This window comes from Lissotriton vulgaris, chromosome 2_1 (assembly GCF_964263255.1).
Source record: "Lissotriton vulgaris chromosome 2_1, aLisVul1.2, whole genome shotgun sequence".
Classification (NCBI taxonomy): domain Eukaryota; kingdom Metazoa; phylum Chordata; class Amphibia; order Caudata; family Salamandridae; genus Lissotriton; species Lissotriton vulgaris.
The window spans coordinates 615,448,853-615,467,550 of record NC_141687.1 but is presented as its reverse complement, the minus strand read 5'-3'; the positions used below and the strand labels follow the sequence as shown (position 1 = coordinate 615,467,550).

At 45.0% G+C, this 18,698-nt stretch overlaps 1 protein-coding gene across 1 annotated transcript in view; it reads right to left on the bottom strand.

Annotated features, from left to right (window-relative positions):
• IQCC (IQ motif containing C) overlaps nucleotides 1-12,018 on the bottom strand; it is a 35,382-nt gene extending 23,364 nt beyond the window's left edge. Inside the window, exons 1-3 of the mRNA XM_086955670.1 lie at nucleotides 11,938-12,018; nucleotides 5,173-5,316; nucleotides 3,325-3,664 (exon numbers count right to left, since the gene is read on the bottom strand). Of these exons, the coding sequence (XP_086811796.1) occupies nucleotides 3,325-3,664; nucleotides 5,173-5,316; nucleotides 11,938-12,018 (565 nt within the window). The remainder of the gene's footprint in view (nucleotides 1-3,324; nucleotides 3,665-5,172; nucleotides 5,317-11,937) is intronic.
• Between the last annotated feature and the right edge of the window lie 6,680 nt (nucleotides 12,019-18,698).

The window sequence follows — 18,698 nt, the reverse complement described above, 5'->3', positions numbered from 1 at the left end:
ACTTGCTGTAGTACACACACACATTTTAGTCAGCACAAGCACAGTGACAAAGATAACTTAATAATTTGAGCCTTGCTATTGGCTGTCACTGTAGTACAGCTGCAAACAAAACAGGTGATGGACAGAATGTGGATCAATGTCACACATTCACCCCAGTCCAAAGATCTAGGCCCAAATCCACCGTTTTTTTGCACTCCACACCACCCTGGGTTAGACAATGGCGATATGCAAATCAGCTCTGACCCTGTGCCCCATGGGAACAGTCCAGTCCGAACTACAAAAGCCATGTCCTTCCCAGAACGGAATCAAGCATCCGAGGACCGGACCGGTTTCGAGGTAACAACTCTCATCAGCCCGGCTAGCTTGACTCCAGTGGTGTGGAGTGCCTGGGACCCACATCTGAGCATCCCCAGCGCACTTATGGCGGCAATTGCAAACAAAACAGGTGATGGACAGAATGTGGATCAATGTCACACATTCACCCCAGTCCAAAGATCTAGGCCCAAATCCATCGTTTTTTTGCACTCCACACCACCCTGGGTTAGACAATGGCGATATGCAAATCAGCTCTGACCCTGTGCCCCATGGGAACAGTCCAGTCCGAACTACAAAAGCCATGTCCTTCCCAGAACGGAATCAAGCATCCGAGGACCGGACCGGTTTCGAGGTAACAACTCATCAGCCCGGCTAGCTTGACTCCAGTGGTGTGGAGTGCCTGGGACCCACGTCTGAGCATCCCCAGCGCACTTATGGCGGCAATTGCAAACAAAACAGGTGATGGACAGAATGTGGATCAATGTCACACATTCACCCCAGTCCAAAGATCTAGGCCCAAATCCATCGTTTTTTTGCACTCCACGCCACCCTGGGTTAGACAATGGCGATATGCAAATCAGCTCTGACCCTGTGCCCCATGGGAACAGTCCAGTCCGAACTACAAAAGCCATGTCCTTCCCAGAACGGAATCAAGCATCCGAGGACCGGACCGGTTTCGAGGTAACAACTCTCATCAGCCCGGCTAGCTTGACTCCAGTGGTGTGGAGTGCCTCGGACCCACGTCTGAGCATCCCCAGCGCACTTATGGCGGCAATTGCAAACAAAACAGGTGATGGACAGAATGTGGATCAATGTCACACATTCACCCCAGTCCAAAGATCTAGGCCCAAATCCATCGTTTTTTTGCACTCCACACCACCCTGGGTTAGACAATGGCGATATGCAAATCAGCTCTAACCCTGTGCCCCATGGGAACAGTCCAGTCCGAACTACAAAAGCCATGTCCTTCCCAGAACAGAATCAAGCATCCGAGGACCCGACGGGTTTCGAGGTAACAACTCTCATCAGCCCGGATAGCTTGACTCCAGTGGTGTGGAGTGCCTGGGACCCACGTCTGAGCATCCCCAGCGCACTTATGGTGGCAATTGCAAACAAAACAGGTGATGGACAGAATGTGGATCAATGTCACACATTCACCCCAGTCCAAAGATCTAGGCCCAAATCCATCGTTTTTTTGCACTCCACACCACCCTGGGTTAGACAATGGCAATATGCAAATCAGCTCTGACCCTGTGCCCCATGGGAACAGTCCAGTCCGAACTACAAAAGCCATGTCCTTCCCAGAACGGAATCAAGCATCCGAGGACCGGACCGGTTTCGAGGTAACAACTCGGGTCCGGTCCTCGGATGCTTGATAAATGTTTTTGAATTCAAATTCAAAAGGCAGTCAAATTTTATTAAAGTCCCCAGTTATAATAAGCACAAAAAAAATCGTACACAACCATTATTTGCTCCAACTCGTCTAGTGTTGTCCGATACCTACACTTGTTTTTCACCAGTTGAGGAGGAAAATATATATTGATGATCAAAATCTTTGTAGAGTTGATTTGTTAAAAGAACTGGTAATATTTATTTTGAAGAAGTTTTTATTTGTTTACTTGTCATATATAGTTTGTTACATATTGATATTGTCAGCCCTCCACTTGGCCTTCCAAAGACATTTTTTTGCTTTAATTTCATGTGTTGTATAATTTGGTATGGTTAAATGTGCAGATTGCCAAGTTTCCTGTAAACATATGACACATTGTTCTTGTATAAAACTAGGAATGTTTCCCCAGTGCAAGGTCTGTTTCACTTACAGTTGGTGTACATGCAAGTTCTGGTTGAGCACTTTTTTCCAATCACACCCAAGGTAGTGGACTACGCTAAGTGCACAGAGTTTGTCCAGTTACGTGGCGCAGTTTGAAGAAAATAAAATAAAAATCACCAATTCCTTGCAGCTGTGTCCCATCCTGAGATGTGATATCAGGCTATGATTATTTGTTATCCTTCCATGATCCCAGCAGACCCTACAATGATTCCTGGGTCTTACTTGATTCTTTAAGTTCCCCAGGGGACTGCAGAAGAATCCTAGGAGGACAGATATCAGGGAATGCATAAGGTAAGCAGTGTTGCTCATGGTCCTCCAATCCAGCAGATTATTTCCTAAACACAGCAGAAAGGATAGCACTGCTGCACAAGGCCCTCTTTTTTCATATTCTTCATTTTTAAAGACTTTCCCCACACTGTGCTTACTGAAGATAGCAATATTTTACAACAAAAAATGAAATTTGCAATCTAGCGTGCTTCACAACTTCTCACTGCCTTCCTATGTGTCTTTTTCCTTCTGCATGCTTGCATACATGCAGGCACCCCTTGGCTTACCTCTCCAGTAATGGTTCCTCTCTTTTCCTTTAACTTTCACAGGAGTAATGCAATTACCATTAGGAAACCAGCTCACATTCACCACAGACCCAACATACGCTGGTACACAGAGCCAGCTTAAAGTTATTTTGGGCAAGCCTTCAGACTCTGTCCTAGTACCAGATAGGCCAAGTTTACTCCAGTTAGCCAGCACTGGATCAAACAAGCAGTGGAGTGAGCTTGCGACTTGAATAAAACCATGGCATGCTCAAACCCACATGTACAATTGACAAGGCAGACAACTCCGTATTCCAGATATGCCCAAATCCAAACCAAGAATCTCAGACTTCAGGAACATAACCCGACCGAATAAACAGTATAGAATTCACATACATTGTATATTCTTTCCTTCTCCAAATTGGCTTAAATACTTCATAAAATGTTGGTAAGAAACAAACATATGAAATAAGTGAGCAATGAGCCCAAGCCATAGTTTGTGCTCTCCATGTCATACAACAATTAGAGAGACTGGTTTGGCTCATGAAATTAAGAAAGATATCATACTGCGCTCATTCATCTCCTCCTGCATTGCCACTTAGCATGCATTTCAGACAGTTTCTCAAGAAAGGAACGAGTTTTCTTTACCTCTGCAGCCATCTTTGGTCTCTGTGTCTGCAAAACTGCTGTTCCAGTCCGAGCTTCCAGTGCTGCAATGCAGCCAGTCTATGTGCTCACAAGCTCCCGGATCCTTCCTCCGTTGATAGTATGCCTCAGCATCGCCTTCCTGACTCAGTCTTGTTACATCCTCATCCTTTTGTGGCAAGTAATTCTCATGGGTGCCATGTTGACACAAAGGGTCTGAATACTTCACCACTTCTTTCTCAGAATTCACAGTTTTTGATTGGCATAGCAGATCCTGCACACCCCTCAGGCTTCCAGGTTTTTCTGAAACCAGCTTGTGCTCATTCAAAGGCCACCTTTTGAACTAAGGAAAGAAAACTTAAATTAATGAAAGAAACTAAAGATGTCGAGAACAGTAAAACAGTTAACCACAGAGTTAAGAACTTATGTTGCTTCTGCCTCCATCCATTCTACCTCAGTGATAGCGTCTGAAGAGGATGATGTTATTTTTCCCTGGGCTGAATCAACTTCGGAATCACAGTTCACCCTTTTGTTGAAATCATTTCTACAGGCTGCCAGAACAAGCAAACATCCATTGCATTGAAATTCCCACGCATGCATGCAACTGTGAAGTTGTATTTTTCCAATTTGGAGGCAAATCTGGGAACATGTACAGTGGAATTCTATTCCCCACCCAGTGAGAAAATACTCAGGGATTTTGGTCTCATCTCAGAATGAAGTGGCAAACCCACACAATTCTGGAAGTGCTGTATGGCTGACAAAAAAAGCTATCACTTTGCATTCTGGCAACACATACCTTCTTTCCAAAACATTTAATATTGGGGAGGCAAATGCCACATTCACCCACACCTAATTTCCTCAAAAGTACAACTTTCGCTCAGTACGAATAAGCATCATTTTGATAGCACCCACTTTCCCGCCACACAAAAAGGACTCAGAGGGGTGCATCAATTCAAACCCTTTTTGCTGTGAATCTGTCCACATGTACTCCATGTGTTGCCCGATTAGTACTCTCAAAAGTTAAATTTTTCAACCAAGTTGCAACCAAACCTGCTGTAATACTCATAGAATCTATTCAAATGCTTTTTGCTGTACATCTAGTCACACAAACTCCATATTCTTCGTGGTTAGTACACAGAGGGTTACGTTTCTCCAGCAAAGTTACACATAAAACTGCTGTAGTATCCACAGAGACCAGCAAACTATAGTAACTAGTCTCCATTATCCTGTAATGTGGATTTTACAGTAGCTCCTACCAGGATACTTGGCTCCATTACTCGACACAGTATGTTCTAGGTAATCTACCTGGTTCAGGAAAAAATTACACTTCACCCCTTCTTTTCTTAAAAATACCAAAATGTGCCCTTGAAAAACATTTGACAGAGGTTGAACATCCCAACATACATGGAACATTACTCTCTCTAATAAGGAGGCTGTTAAAGCCAGTCCAAAAGGCAGCCTTTTTAAACTTGTACAGCCTCTTTGTGTGAGAAACACAGTTAGATTACTGATGCTGGTATCTGAATTATTTGGTGATAAGCAGATCGTAGACCAATTGCCAAAAGTTTTGGCACCCTACTGCATACATGCTATATCATTGATGTTGGGCAAAGAATGAGAGTCCACTACAAACTTTACATTTAATGTTCTCAAATTCACACTATCTCAATTTGTTGTCTGATTTGTGGGTCAAAAATATGGGTAATACCCACTCTGACGAGTCAATCTCTTCTATGGCTCCATTATTGTCAAGAGGAGAGAACATCGCCTTAATTTGTCATCTCAGAAACATACATACATGTGAAAGCGTGTGAGGCTAAAGCCAGACTTGGGGTGATCATTTCAACGTACTGCTCTTGAGAACTGAGGTCTGGGCATCAAGGACCCGGTCCAGGATAGCTGGGCTGAGCTACCCTCGATTTCCTGCACGATGTCCGAGTACTCTTGCTGCAGGAGCTGGAATCTTCGCCTCACCAGGAAGCCTCTGACATGCGCCTGGAGATGAAACACAAAGACCCAGACAAAAGTCATGCATCAGAGTCTTCCTATGGCTCTTCTGAACATAATACTCAGACTGAAACTAGAAGAGGCATACTCAATAGCATTACAAGTCCTAATGCCAACCCATTTCTCATTATTACCACCCTTTCCTTAACTCTTTGCTTTGCAGAACTGTGACTCATACCCACCGCAGAGACGTTGGAAGCCATACATCCTTGCCATAACAACTCGAATGTCACTAACTCCACTTTAAACCTTACAACCATAACCACTACTGTATCATCACATCTCCACAGTTACTCCCAACTCCCTCGCCATGGTACCCCTCTTTCTTTCCCAACACCATCAACTCCTCATCTCTCCTACTCAAACTATCAGGCATGTCACCGATGTGTCTCCCTTCAGAGCCATCACACCTCCATAAACCTGTCTTACACCTGTAAACACAGGTGTCAATCACCTCAATGATTGTAAGAAGGCGCTTTGCTTCAATACATTCGAGTTACTAACACCCAAACATCCCACCTGTAAGACTGTTACACTGCTACCAGATAACCCTTTACTTTCATGTTCATCCCTTCACACTATGTGTCTCCCCCATTTTAGGACTGTCTCCCTCCTCAGTGTGATACCAGTTTGAATAGAAGACAGCACCAGTAAAACTACCTTACCGTTAGCAGCAAGGGTGTGGTTCTTTGTGCCACCGTTCACTTGCAGGGCTATAGCTCTCCACTGCAACTTATCACCAGTACCCTCCTACCTCTTTTTGTTCCATCAATGGTTGCAGGTTCGCACCATCCCCACTGAACACGAGACAACCAGTTCTGGGCTTTCGTATAACAAACAGCACAATCTGGGAGATGCTGAATGCTTTAACTGGATTAACACTAAATAACTACTTAATCTGTAAAAGCTAAGACAAAGACAGAAGAACCAACAGAAACATTAGTTTAAAAAAAAAAAATCAGAAATGAAGGGAAAACAGGTCACCCCACAGTTCCAGCATGGCTCAATAAAACGTTTAGAGGGCTCATGGAAAGGTGCACATATATGCAGGAGATGCATTGAATAATTAACCCCTTCATTAAAGAAGGACGATTCGCCCGCTCACAGATTTTTAAAAAATGGTTGAATGATGGCCTTATTATTTCCCATCTACACAATCTCTTAATGGGTTCTGGTTTCACAGCTAAACAAGCATTTGCAATGCAATAAGTCTCGCATTAGGAAAGTTTGAGCTATTGGTATTGTTAATGACACATTTTTTATTTATGTGTTGGTTTTGAAAGTCGCAAAATTAATAACTTTGTCATTTACAATGCCAATATTTTCAACCCCCGCAAATGTGACACCTATAGCATTTGTAATGCAATATGTGTAGTATTTACGTGACTTAGAGGTATTGATATTACAAATAACAATTGCTTTTATTTTTTTTTATAATTAATACTTAAAAGTAGAGTGAGGGCGATAGATAGAGTGAGGGCGATGATAGAATGAGGGCGATGATAGAATGAGGGCAATAGAGTGAGTGAGGGCGATAGATAGATAGAGTGAGTGAGGGAGATAGATAGAGCGAGGGCGATAGATAGAGCGAGGGCGATAGATAGAGCGAGTGCGATAGATAGAGCAAGGGCGATAGATAGAGAGAGGGCGATAGATAGAGCGAGGGCGATAGAGTGAGGGCGACAGATAGATTGAGTGGGGCAATAGAGTGAGGACAATAGATAGAGTGAGGGCGATAGATAGATAGAGGGCGTTAGTTAGATAGATAGAGGGAGGGAGGGCGTTAGACAGATATATAGAGTGAGGGCATTAGATAGATAGAGTGAGGGCGAAAGATAGAGTGAGGGCAATAGCTAGAGCGAGGACAATAGATATAGTTTTAACCCATTTTGATAGATGGAAAATGATTTATTTTTAAATATTTTAAAAAATGGAAGATGAACCTTCTTTTGAGTGTTTCTCGATGCTTCCACTCATGACTGCCAGGCCAATAGCTGTGTAAACTGATGGAGAAGGGCATTAATGAGTGAACTCCATTTGAGCAATGCATGATCTGACATTATCCTAATACTAAAATCCACCAGGCATCCAAATCTGAGTGCATATTTATTGATTAAATAAATGTGGAAAGATACTAGTCACAGCTTCATCTAAGAAAAAACCCCACTATAAATATGAACCAGCAGAGCCTGGTGGCTTAGTGGATTAATGCGTCCACTTGGGGGCCTGTGTTCAAATACCGATTCAGAAAAGGGGGTGGTGATGAACAGTGTGTCTGAATTAAGCAGACCACTCTTACCCAGTCCAAAGATCAGGGCTTGATCCATCACCGTTATTTATCTCACTGCACCATCCCAGCTCAGAACCTGGCTATATGCAAATCAGTCTGTCCCTGGCCCAGTGTGTTCAAATACCGACAGGTCCACTCACCTTTCATGCTTCTGAGGTCGATAAAATGTGTACCATTGATTTGGGTAACAAACATCTGTTATTTAGCGCAAAGATAACCTTAGGTGAACTTGCGCTCTACAAATACACATTATGATTAATACTGAAAGGGAGTGAAAAATAAATATATAGATTCATGCAGCTGGTAATATCAATATCTGAAAAAAGATAACACCATAAAAATGAGAGTCCCAATTATAAGCCATGGGATAGAGACAGGCTGGAGACATTTTTTACCAGCAAGGTAACATTTGCGGCAGACTTCTATCCCCCACAATGACCCGGGACTGCTTTCCAGGGTCACCCTCAGAGAATCTAGTAAATTCCTAACTTGCACTCCACCACAGAATCAAACAATACAGAATGAGATCGATTCTGTTGTCTCTGGAGTAAGAACACATTAACCATCTTCTGCGAAACAACGAAGTGTGAGAAAACACTAACTGCAGAATGTCCCAGGCGTGTTTCAAGGCCAAAAACCTGCAGATTGTAGTAACAACAACATTCCCAAGGATAGTAGCGTAAGACAGAACAGAAAAAACCCAGCTCCGATAGAAATTTTAAGAGCAGATGCCACCGGCGCAGCGTTAGCGCCCCTCTTCGGCTCTCATGCCTATGGACTAGTAATTAATAGGGCATGCCAGGAACCGGACGGCAAGCCAGGTGTTTATCACCCTATTGAGCGGCACCGCTCCGAGGGCACGAAACGAGCCCACGCGCTATGAGCACCCGGTTAGCATCTGAACATGGAACGTGCCGTGCCCTGAAGAGCAGCACAACGTCCCTGTTTGAGCAAAGGCTTCCACATCAAAGAGCAGGTGTCAAGGGGGCGCCATGACGAAGAGGAGGAGAGTGTGAGTGGGGACCCCAGTCGGCGATGCGCACTGACCCGTGGATATCATATAGTGCAGCATGCGTGTGCTCTTGGGTGGATGTCATATAGTGCAGCATGCGTGTGCTCTCGGGTGACTGAATTCTAAGGGGCGGTGCGTGTTCCACCAGCGATGGGGCCCTAAGGGGACAAAAGCGTGTGTTCTAGGGTGACTCAGATGTAAAGGGCGATAGATGCCTAGAAAAGTGGCAGAGAGAGAATGAGAAATGCTCAAAATGCAGCAAAGAATGAGTGAGAAAGAATGAGAAAAGCACAGAAAAGGGACTGAGAGAAAATGAGAAAAGCACAAAAAAGCGCCAAGGAGTGAATGGTAGGGAATAAGAGATGCACAAAAAATAGGCAAAGAAAGGATGAGAAATACTCAAAAAAGAAGCAAAGAATAAAAGAGAAATGAAAGAGAATGAAAGAGAAAAATGCACAAAAAAGCGAGTCTAACAGAGGGCAGAAAAAACGGAAAAAACGAGTCTAATAGGGGCAGAAAGGCACAAAAAACGAACCTAACGGGGGCAGAAAAAGCGCGGCTGCGAAATAAGAGCAAATAAACGCGGCCGCGAAATGAAAGCCTTTGATGCAGCAGGGGGCGGAGCGGATCCCTTTGAAGTGAAGCTGCTGGCGGGACCACGCTGGGGAAGCAACAGATGGCTGGCTTTGATGTGGTGATGCCAGGCAGGCAGGCGGATAGAAGCGCGTGCACGGGACACATGCACTTCTGGAAATCCACATTTTTGAGAGCTTAGTTTAGCTCTTAGTTTCGCCCCAATAGTTTCGTCCTATTCATTCCTTGCGCAATGGAATAGGACGAGACCTAAAAACTGGGGCAAAAGTGATGGAAAGAGAATTAGACCGAGACATCCATCCCAAAAACTGGGAGCGCTTACACAATAAGGCCTAAGAGGCTGCTAGTTGTTTCAGAGTGGGAGAAATCCTTACATACTGGTTTCATACCCCAGATAGATTGGCCATTGGGATAAAACAAAATCAGATGCCTTCTGGAGAGGGTGCAAAGCCACAGGCACATTGATATACTTGTTATGACACTACTCAAACCTCCATAAATAATGGGAGAGGGTAATTACAGACAGAGATGGAGCTTTTGAGGTACAGATACCTAGAGACCTGGAACTGATATTGTTGGATCTCCCATTTACTGGTGGATGGTCGCAGATATAAAGATAACAAGTAGCCTCCTAGCTCTCCTCCATTCTTCAGCTATGGGCTCATAGGTAAGTGTGACTACCAGAGGATTGGAGGTAGAAATTAATCAGTATGAGGCAGTCTCTATTCCACTTCTCGGTTCCTTCCTGTTTCACCCTCATTGCCCTTCCTACTTCACCAACAGACACATAAGGCTGGCAGCTGAGAGCGCACTGTTACTCTGTCAGACCCCAACTGGGGGGATCACAGGTCTTGCAAAACTACTAAGCCTCAACTGTAAGGGTTGAGGACATTTGCCAGCGATGTTTCGGTGCCCGTCATACTATGGCTCTACAAACTGGACCTGGTCCACCTCTATCCACACTGGACTCCCAGAGTAGAGAGGGCCAGCATTCACAGTCTTCTCTGGTAGGTAGTTTTGGGGTGCTCAAGCTCAGCACTCAACAGTCGACAATAATTTTAATGTGCAGCCCAGTGCTTGTCTTTACAAAAAAAGTGCTTTAATACTACAGTTATACTAAACACTACACACTACAAGAAGACAAACAAGTCACCGACGCTGATCGAAATCCCCTGTAGGCACTGCACCAACCCCACACCTGCTCTGACCCCTCTAGGGCACTCTTTCTCTGGTTCCAGGTTCCTTCTTTCGTCAGTATATAGGAGTGGCGTGAATATGACTCGGGTAAGGTTCAAATACGTACAGCACTTTTTGAGCTATTTTACCCCTCTTAAGGATAGGGACTATATTTGCCTCGCCTCCAGGCTAATTGCTGCCAGGTACACATCACCACTGGTTGAAGCTGTCCTTTGAGGACTATGTCAGGCACTCGTTTCCCTGGTCATAAAGAACTTGGAACTGGAACAGAGTGGGCAGAGTGGATTCACAGGGGTTGTGAATCCACTGTCAGAAAATGTGCAGCCAGTTGGTGGTTTTCCATTTATGAGTACCCTCCAAGCTGGTGTGCAGCGACAGCCTTTGTGTAGAGTGATGCTTCTCTCAGTAAGAAGCACTATCCTGGAGCAGACACAACAAAGGCACAAAGAGGTGTGAGGATTCTGTACATGGCTGTGGCAACCCCAACTAAAGAAGTGATCAGGGAAAGACAAGAGGCCAGGCCTCACCTAGAGACTTCCTCCTCTTTCACAACAGAATGCGCAGTAACATCCTTCACCCCCACCATCCACCAAATGGCAATGCTTAAGAAAATTCCTCACTTCAGTCTCTTGATCTCCCCTACAGCAAAAGGAGTGACAACACAAAACCATTATCTGGGTGCATAGCCCTCACTATTCACCTTGTGCTAGACCAGGGGTATACAAAAAGGCACCTGCTGGCCTTCATTTTACACACACACACCATGCATGTGTTGTACTCGCTACCACATAGACACGCTGGACATGAACAGAGGTCAACAGAAAGATCTGGGTAAAAACACAGGAGTGGGGCTTCACACAGGTGGCCCTGTACACCTCAACTAGATGGACCCAAATAAAAAAAGGTCTGGTCACAATATAGATGTCTCTGAATGATGACGTGATGCCACCACCACTCGATGTGCTATACCCACGACAAGGACAGGACAGGAGTCCACTCACTGTCAGTAAAGAAGGCAGGCTTGGTGTGCCCCTCCAGGCCGCAGGACATATTCAGCATCCCCTAAAAGCAAAGAGAGACCTACGCCTCTGCATACACGTTTAGATTAGTGGTCCGAGGGCAGCAAAATGTAAGCCAAGCTAAAAATGTGAATTTTTGAAGACCTCGTTCACCCACAACAATGCTTCCTCGTTGCTAATTTCTACTTGCTTCCAACCACGCTTCGATTCGCTCTACTTGTCCAACACACAACTAATGGCAGGCTGCTTACAACCTACTTTCATTCGCTAAAGCCACATACTTGCATTGCGGGGGGTGGGTGTAAGTGAGCACGATTCTCTATGCACAAGAGTTTAGCAATCTTCTGCACCACTCAACGCATCGTCTTGTTACCTTCTACAACTTTTCTAGTAGAAATACTTTGCAATGCGTTAATATAAACACATTAACAATTCTCCTATCTCCCTCTAAGGATACCTTAGCTGGCATTAAACGTGATAAATAAAACCGAAATAACCTGCAGCGCTATCACTCTTTTCCTGGTCTCGTTCACCTCCATCCTTAAATCTATGCCTATGTTGGCCCCACCCCTCCGCATAGCAACCCCAGCAACTGCCGTTTCCTGCCGGATGTAGGATCAAATGATAGGCTAGCTGGAGAAATGCGACTCCGAGCAAAAGAACAACATGGCAGCCATATTGGAAAGGAGTCACAACGTTCATGAAAACAACAATTAAGGAGAAAAACTATTAAAATAGTCCACTTATTAAAAATCTGTGAACAGGAGAATGTATTATCTAAAAGCATATTTATCGAAACAATTTTATATATATCTATATATATCTATCTATCCATCTATCTATCTATCTATCTATCTATCTATCTATCTATCTATATCTATATATCTATCTATATATATATATATATATATATATATATATATATATATATATCTATATATATATATATATATATATCTATATATATATATATATATATATATATATATATATATATATATATATATATATATATATATATATATACTTCCAAGTGCAGGTTTATTAGTCTAGTAACGCGTTTCGACAGACAAGCTATCTTGATCACACCTAATATTTGAGATTATATATATATATATATATATATATATATATATATATATATATATATATATATATATATATATATATATATATATATACATATATATATATATATATATATATATATATATATATATATATAGATAGATAGATAGATAGATAGATAGATAGATAGATAGATAGATAGATAGATAGATAGATAGATAGATATAATCTCAAATATTAGGTGTGATCAAGATAGCTTGTCTGTCGAAACGCGTTACTAGACTAATAAACCTGCACTTACTAGACTAATAAACCTGCACTTGGAAGTATCTCCTGAGCGTGCGCTTTATTTGCCGAACTTTGTGTAATTTGCCTTTGTATCCAACTGGAAGCCAGCATGTGTGCTCTGTTCCTGTTACAAACAAGCATTGGAAATGCAACAGGTCTCGCATTTGTTGGAGTTGGAGCTATTGGCATTGTAAATGGCAATGTTTTTAATTTATATGTTATGGAGTGTATGTGTTATGCAGTGTATTCTATATGGTATTACATCTATATTGTATTAAACGGTTACCTTTTAGCATAAACCGGAGCAGGATTATGTGGCGCAGTACAGAAATTATAAATACTACAAAAACAAGCGATGTATACTTGTGAGTTCGGACTAAATACATACGTATAACTCAGATTTGGCTTAAAAGCAACTCTCTGCGAAGTTAGCTATACTCCTCTACTTATTATTTTATGAGAGAGTTTCAGATGCGAAAAAATGAACATGGCAACCCTGTCTCTTCTCCTGCTTTGTCTGACATCCCTAAGTAATGTGTTGTTCAGTGTCTGACAACGTATTAGGCAGAATGTGAAAGTCAGACTCAGTAGAGCAAGGCATCTGTTGATTCCATATGTGAAACCTCATGCTCCAGTTTCATAGGCTACTCTGGCTGGGTGTAATGCGTGATGGCCAGGATGACATTATTGTGGACAGGTTCTCAGCTCTTTTAATCAGGATCCATGGCTACAAAGTCAGATTTGTTGGATGCAAGCCTAGATTTTATGATGAAAGCAGCAGATTGGCCTAAGGATTTGACATTCAAGAAGTTTTATTTCAAGACTATTCATTCAAAGATGTTACAGGTGAATGCAGGGGGAAAAAGTGTTTTAGCCTCACTTGACAGATCGCCCCAAAACTGTCCAGGAAGCAGCAGAGATGGATACACTTCTTTTTTGAAAAGTTTTGAGAAGATTTTATGGAAGCTCAGCCTCGCATATTTTTAGGTTTAAGGGATTGATAGAGTAAAGGGTGATAAGGAGTTTTTAGGTTTAATGGATGTGTAAAAGTTAAAGGTGTTAATGGCCTTTTAGGGTTCAGGGGTGGATACGGGTTAAAGGTAGTAAGAAAGTTTTGAATTTAAGGGATAGGTAGGAGTAAAGGGTGGTAAGTGTTTTTAGGGGTCAGGGATGGATAGGAGTAAATGGTGTAGACAGTAAGGGGGTTTTAGGCTTAAGGGATGGGCAGGTTAAGGTTTAGTGAGATTTTTTTATTTAAGGGAATGGTAGGAGTAAAGCATGGTAAGGAGTAATTATGCTTATGGGAGGGTAAAAGTAAAGGTTGGCAAGAGATTTTTTTAAAGTTCAGGGGTGAGTAGGGGTAAGTGGTGGTAATGAGCTTTTAGGTTTAAGAGATGGGTAGGAGTATAGGTTGGTAAAGGGTTTTAGATTTAAGGGAAGAGTAGAGGTAAGGGTTAGTAAGGCTTTTTGTTTAGATAAAAGTGATGGGTAAGGTTAAGAGGTATTTTGAAGGGGTGGAGAGAGGATTTTCTATTATTTTTGGTGTAAAAGGTTTGTTGTATAATGTGATCCACAAACAAAAATGCATTTCAGCTTTCGCCTTTGTCTAGTTGTCCTTGGCGATCTGCTTCTCCGCCATTTAGAGTGCAATGTACATTTAGTGCAATCAACATAAACCATGAACCATAGTTCACTTGCAGCAAAGTATTTGCCACCTTGTAGAATATGTTTCAACACATTCTGTAACCAGAGCAGGATGTAGACACTCCCTTGTATCTGATATTTATCACATGGATGAAACAAACACAAGGAGATGATGGTAGGAGCGCTGAAAGTTTCAGACACTCACCCCCAGTCACAGATCTAGGAAAAATTCATCAAAGTACTTTGTCACCCCAATTCAGACGCAGTCATATGTAAATCAGTCTTGACCCTGTGCCTCATGGGAACAGTCCAGACCCAACTGCCAACCCAGGTCTTCCTTGGACCGGAAACAAGCATCCTGGCACCGGTTTCGGGATAACACCCCTCATCAGCCAGGCTAGCTTGAATCCAGTGGCAAAGTAAGCAAAGGACCCACGTCTGAGCATTATTGAGCAGTTCTAGTAAAAAGATTGGTTTCTTTATATAACTGTCTCATAAGGTGCATAACCATACAATCCGCACAGTACCCCAAGACGAGGCCGCGGGTCTATTATCAAGGTTCGTGGCGCACCCCTGGTGTGGGCCGGAGTATGCTTCGTACTCGCGGTTCTATCATCAAGGTTCGTGGCGCACCAGTAGTGCGGGCCGGAGTATGCTTCGTACTCGCGATTCTATCCTCAAGGTTCGGGGTGCACCAGCAGTGCGGGCAGGAGTACGCTTGGTACTCGCGGTTCGGTTCTCACAGTTCGTGGTGCCCCAGCAGCGCGGGCAGGAGTACGGAACGCACTCTACGTTGCTACTGGTCAGTAAGTGTGGACGACAGGCTCGAGCCGTGACAGCGTCAGCAGGGCTCTGGTGATGACGGAAGCTTGGAGCCACGACAGCGCCAGCAGGGCTCATGTGATGGTGAAAGCTTGGAGCCGCGACAGCGTCAGCAGGGCACAGGCGATGGCGAAGACTTGGAGCCGCGACAGCGTCAGCAGGGCTCTTGGTGATGGCGAAAGCTTGGAGCCGCGACAGCGTCAGCAGGGCTCTTGGTGATGGCGAAACCTCTGAGCCGCGACAGCGTCAGCAGGACTCTTGGTGATGGGGAAAAGGTTGAAGCCGCGACAGCATCAGCAGGGCTCTTGGTGATGGTGGAAGCTTGGAGCCGGGACAGCGTCAGCAGGGCTCTTGTGATGGCGAAAGCTTAGAGCCGCGACAGCGTCAGCAGGACTCTTGTTGATGGCAAAAGCTTGGAGCCACGTCAGCGTCAGCAGGGCTCTTGTGATGGCGAAAGCTTAGAGCCGCGACAGCGTCAGCAGGGCTCTTGGTGATGGCGAAAGCTTGGAGCCGCGACAGCATCAGCAGGGCTCTTGGTAATGGCGAAAGCTTGGAGCCGCGACAGCATCAGCAGGGCTCTTGGTGATGGCGAAAGCTTAGAGCCGCGACAGCGTCAGCAGGGCTCTTGGTGATGGTGGAAGCTTGGAGACGCGACAGCGTCAGCAGCGCTCTTGGTGATGGTGGAAGCTTGGAGCCGCGACAGCGTCAGCAGGGCTCTTGGTGATGGTGGAAGCTTGGAGCCGCGACAGCGTCAGCAGCGCTCTTGGTGATGGTGGAAGCTTGGAGCAGCGACAGCGTCAGCAGGGCTCTTGGTGATGGCGAAAGGTTGGAGCAGCGACAGCGTCAGCAGGGCTCTTGGTGATGGTGGAAGCTTGGAGCCGCGACAGCGTCAGCAGGGCTCTTGGGGTGCATCTTCGGTGGTTCCCCCCAACAAGTCTCTTTCTCTTGTCCCAGCGTCCTTCCTTTATATCTGACAATGTCTTTGATCTCCTTTCATGTAGGCCGGGAGTTCCCCTCCACGGGTCCCGGTTGGGGGTGGCTCCCGTCATGGGACACCTCATCCTTTGAAGCAGGAAGGCAGGGTCGTCAGCCACCCAGCAGGGAGCGGCGTCGGTATTGTGGAGGACAGGACGCAGCCCTGAAACTACTCCTCCCCTCTAATCTAAAGGGCAGACAGCTGACCCCAGATGGCGGAGTTTCCCCAGGCCCTGTCACTATCTCTATACGGGGAATACACATCCTGGCAGTATCGTCCAGCAATATTGCATGGAGAACAGTCCCGGCCCAGAAGTCCTATTTCTAGACCTAGGAGGTGGAGAGCACTCTTCCTAAAGAGTGTATTAAGTAATTCGGATTTTGGGGATGTTAGTCTCGTATTTTTCCCATGTTCCTTGGGTCAGATAAATAATAAGGGGTATGAATCAAAAGCTACCAAAACGAAGATGGCTGCAAAATATTATGAGGTCATGCCACCCTCACCCGGGCAGGACCTACCTTCTACTAATAATGCGCTCTGCCCAAGGGTCGACCATAGGGGTGCCGTGTAGGTCGAAAAGGGAACCCAAATAGGCTTGAGAAAAGGGTAAATGTGTCGTAAAGTTTAGGGGTTAGCCTTGGAAGAAGGACCAGGTCCAACACTCCAGATTTACCAAGCAACGCAGGGCCATGGATGGTGGCCTTGAATTGCTTGGTAAATCCGACTTAACCCCTTGTGTGCATATGACGAGCTGGACTCGTCATGGAGCACAGTGACCGTGTGCCCATGACGAATCCAGCTCGTCATGACACCCACCCACGGGGGAAGTGCTGGCGCTCGCCCCGTGGGTGGTCGATCCGGGTATTTTTACTGGGGAAGGCAGGAGAATACCTTCCCCTGCCTCCCCCGGCCCCCCACCTTCCGCGTCATCAATGACGTCAGCGCGCGAGACGCGCTGACGTCATTGGAGGTTTCCCTTTCTTCTCCGATGCGCAGGAAGCCATTTGCTTCTTGCGTGTCGGAGAAGAAACAGGGGCATTCCTGCTGCGCGCTCGTGCAGCAGGAATGCCCCATTAGAGCCAGGGATTTTTTTTCTTGTGTTTGTGTGTTGGGGGACCGGCCCCTTAGGCAAGGGTCACCCCCCCCTTATGGGGATCAATATTTTGGACTTTGTCTGCCCCCCGGGGGAGCACCCCCTTTGGCAAGGGTTGCTCCCCTTATGGGGGTGATAATTTAGGCTTTGTCTGCCCACCTGAGAGGGCAGATTTCTTTAAAATTTTAAAAATATTTCCCACTGGACCACCAGGGATTGTTTGTTGGGGAGTGGCCCCTTGGGCAACGGTCACTCCCCTTAGGGGGGCCCATGTTTTTTTTTGTTTGGGGGAGCGGCCCCTTGGGCAAGGGTCACCCCCTTAGGGGGGCCATGTTTTTTATAGTTTGGGGGAGCGGCCCCTTGGGCAAGGGTCACCTCCCTTATGGGGATATATATTTTGGATTTGTCTGCCCCCCCTGAAGGGGGGAAAATTTCTTAATTTTTATTAACAATATGCCTACAGGGAGTGTTTGTTGGGCAGTGGCCCCTTGGGCAAGGGTCACTCCCCTTAGGGGGCCATGTTGTTTTAGTTTGGGGGATGGACCCCTTTGGCAAGGGTTGCTGCCCTTATGGGGGTACTAATTTAGGCTTTGCCTGCCCCCCGGGGGGGGGGGGGGCAGATTTCTTATAAAATTATAAAAAAATGCCCACTGGACCACCCGGGAGTGTTTGTTGGGAAGTGGCCCCTTGGGCAAGGGGCACTCTCCTTTGGGGCCTATGTGTTTAGCTTTTTTTGCCATTTTTTTATCTAGGGCCCACTAATTCATTTGTAGTGCCACTAGGCCACCAGGGTTTTTTTATGTTTGGGAGCGGCGCCTTGGACATGGATCGCCCCCCTTTGTGGGAGGATGATTGTGGCCATTTCTGCTCTCTTTGGGTGGCAGAATAGCAGTAAGTGTTTAGGCCCATCTGCCCCCAAGGGGAGCAGAAGCCAGTAGACACAAGGGTTTTTTAATTTTTTGTGTTGGGGAGTGGCCTCAAGGGCAAGGGTTGCTCCCCTTTTACAGGGTGAATATTTGTGTGGTGCATTATTTGCATATGTGATTGTAATGTTTTTTTCTCCTTTTTATTCTAGTCTAAAGCTTTTGCTTCCTGTTTGCAGTTTCGACAGTGGTTGTTCTGCAGTTTTGCATAGTTGCATTTTTTTGGTAAGAAAAACATTTTTGTTGTATTTACTCCAAATGAGTAATATTGTAATGTATGAATGAATTTTTTTGTAAGAGGTGTCAAAATGGCAGCATATTTAGTTAGTGTTCTGAGCAAGAAATTCTTTGTGATGTGTTTTGCATGGTCCTATGTGTATTTCTTTTCTCTTTCTTTTTTAGGGGGATATTGTTGATCCGAATAGGTGGTGGTGAGTTTAGCTG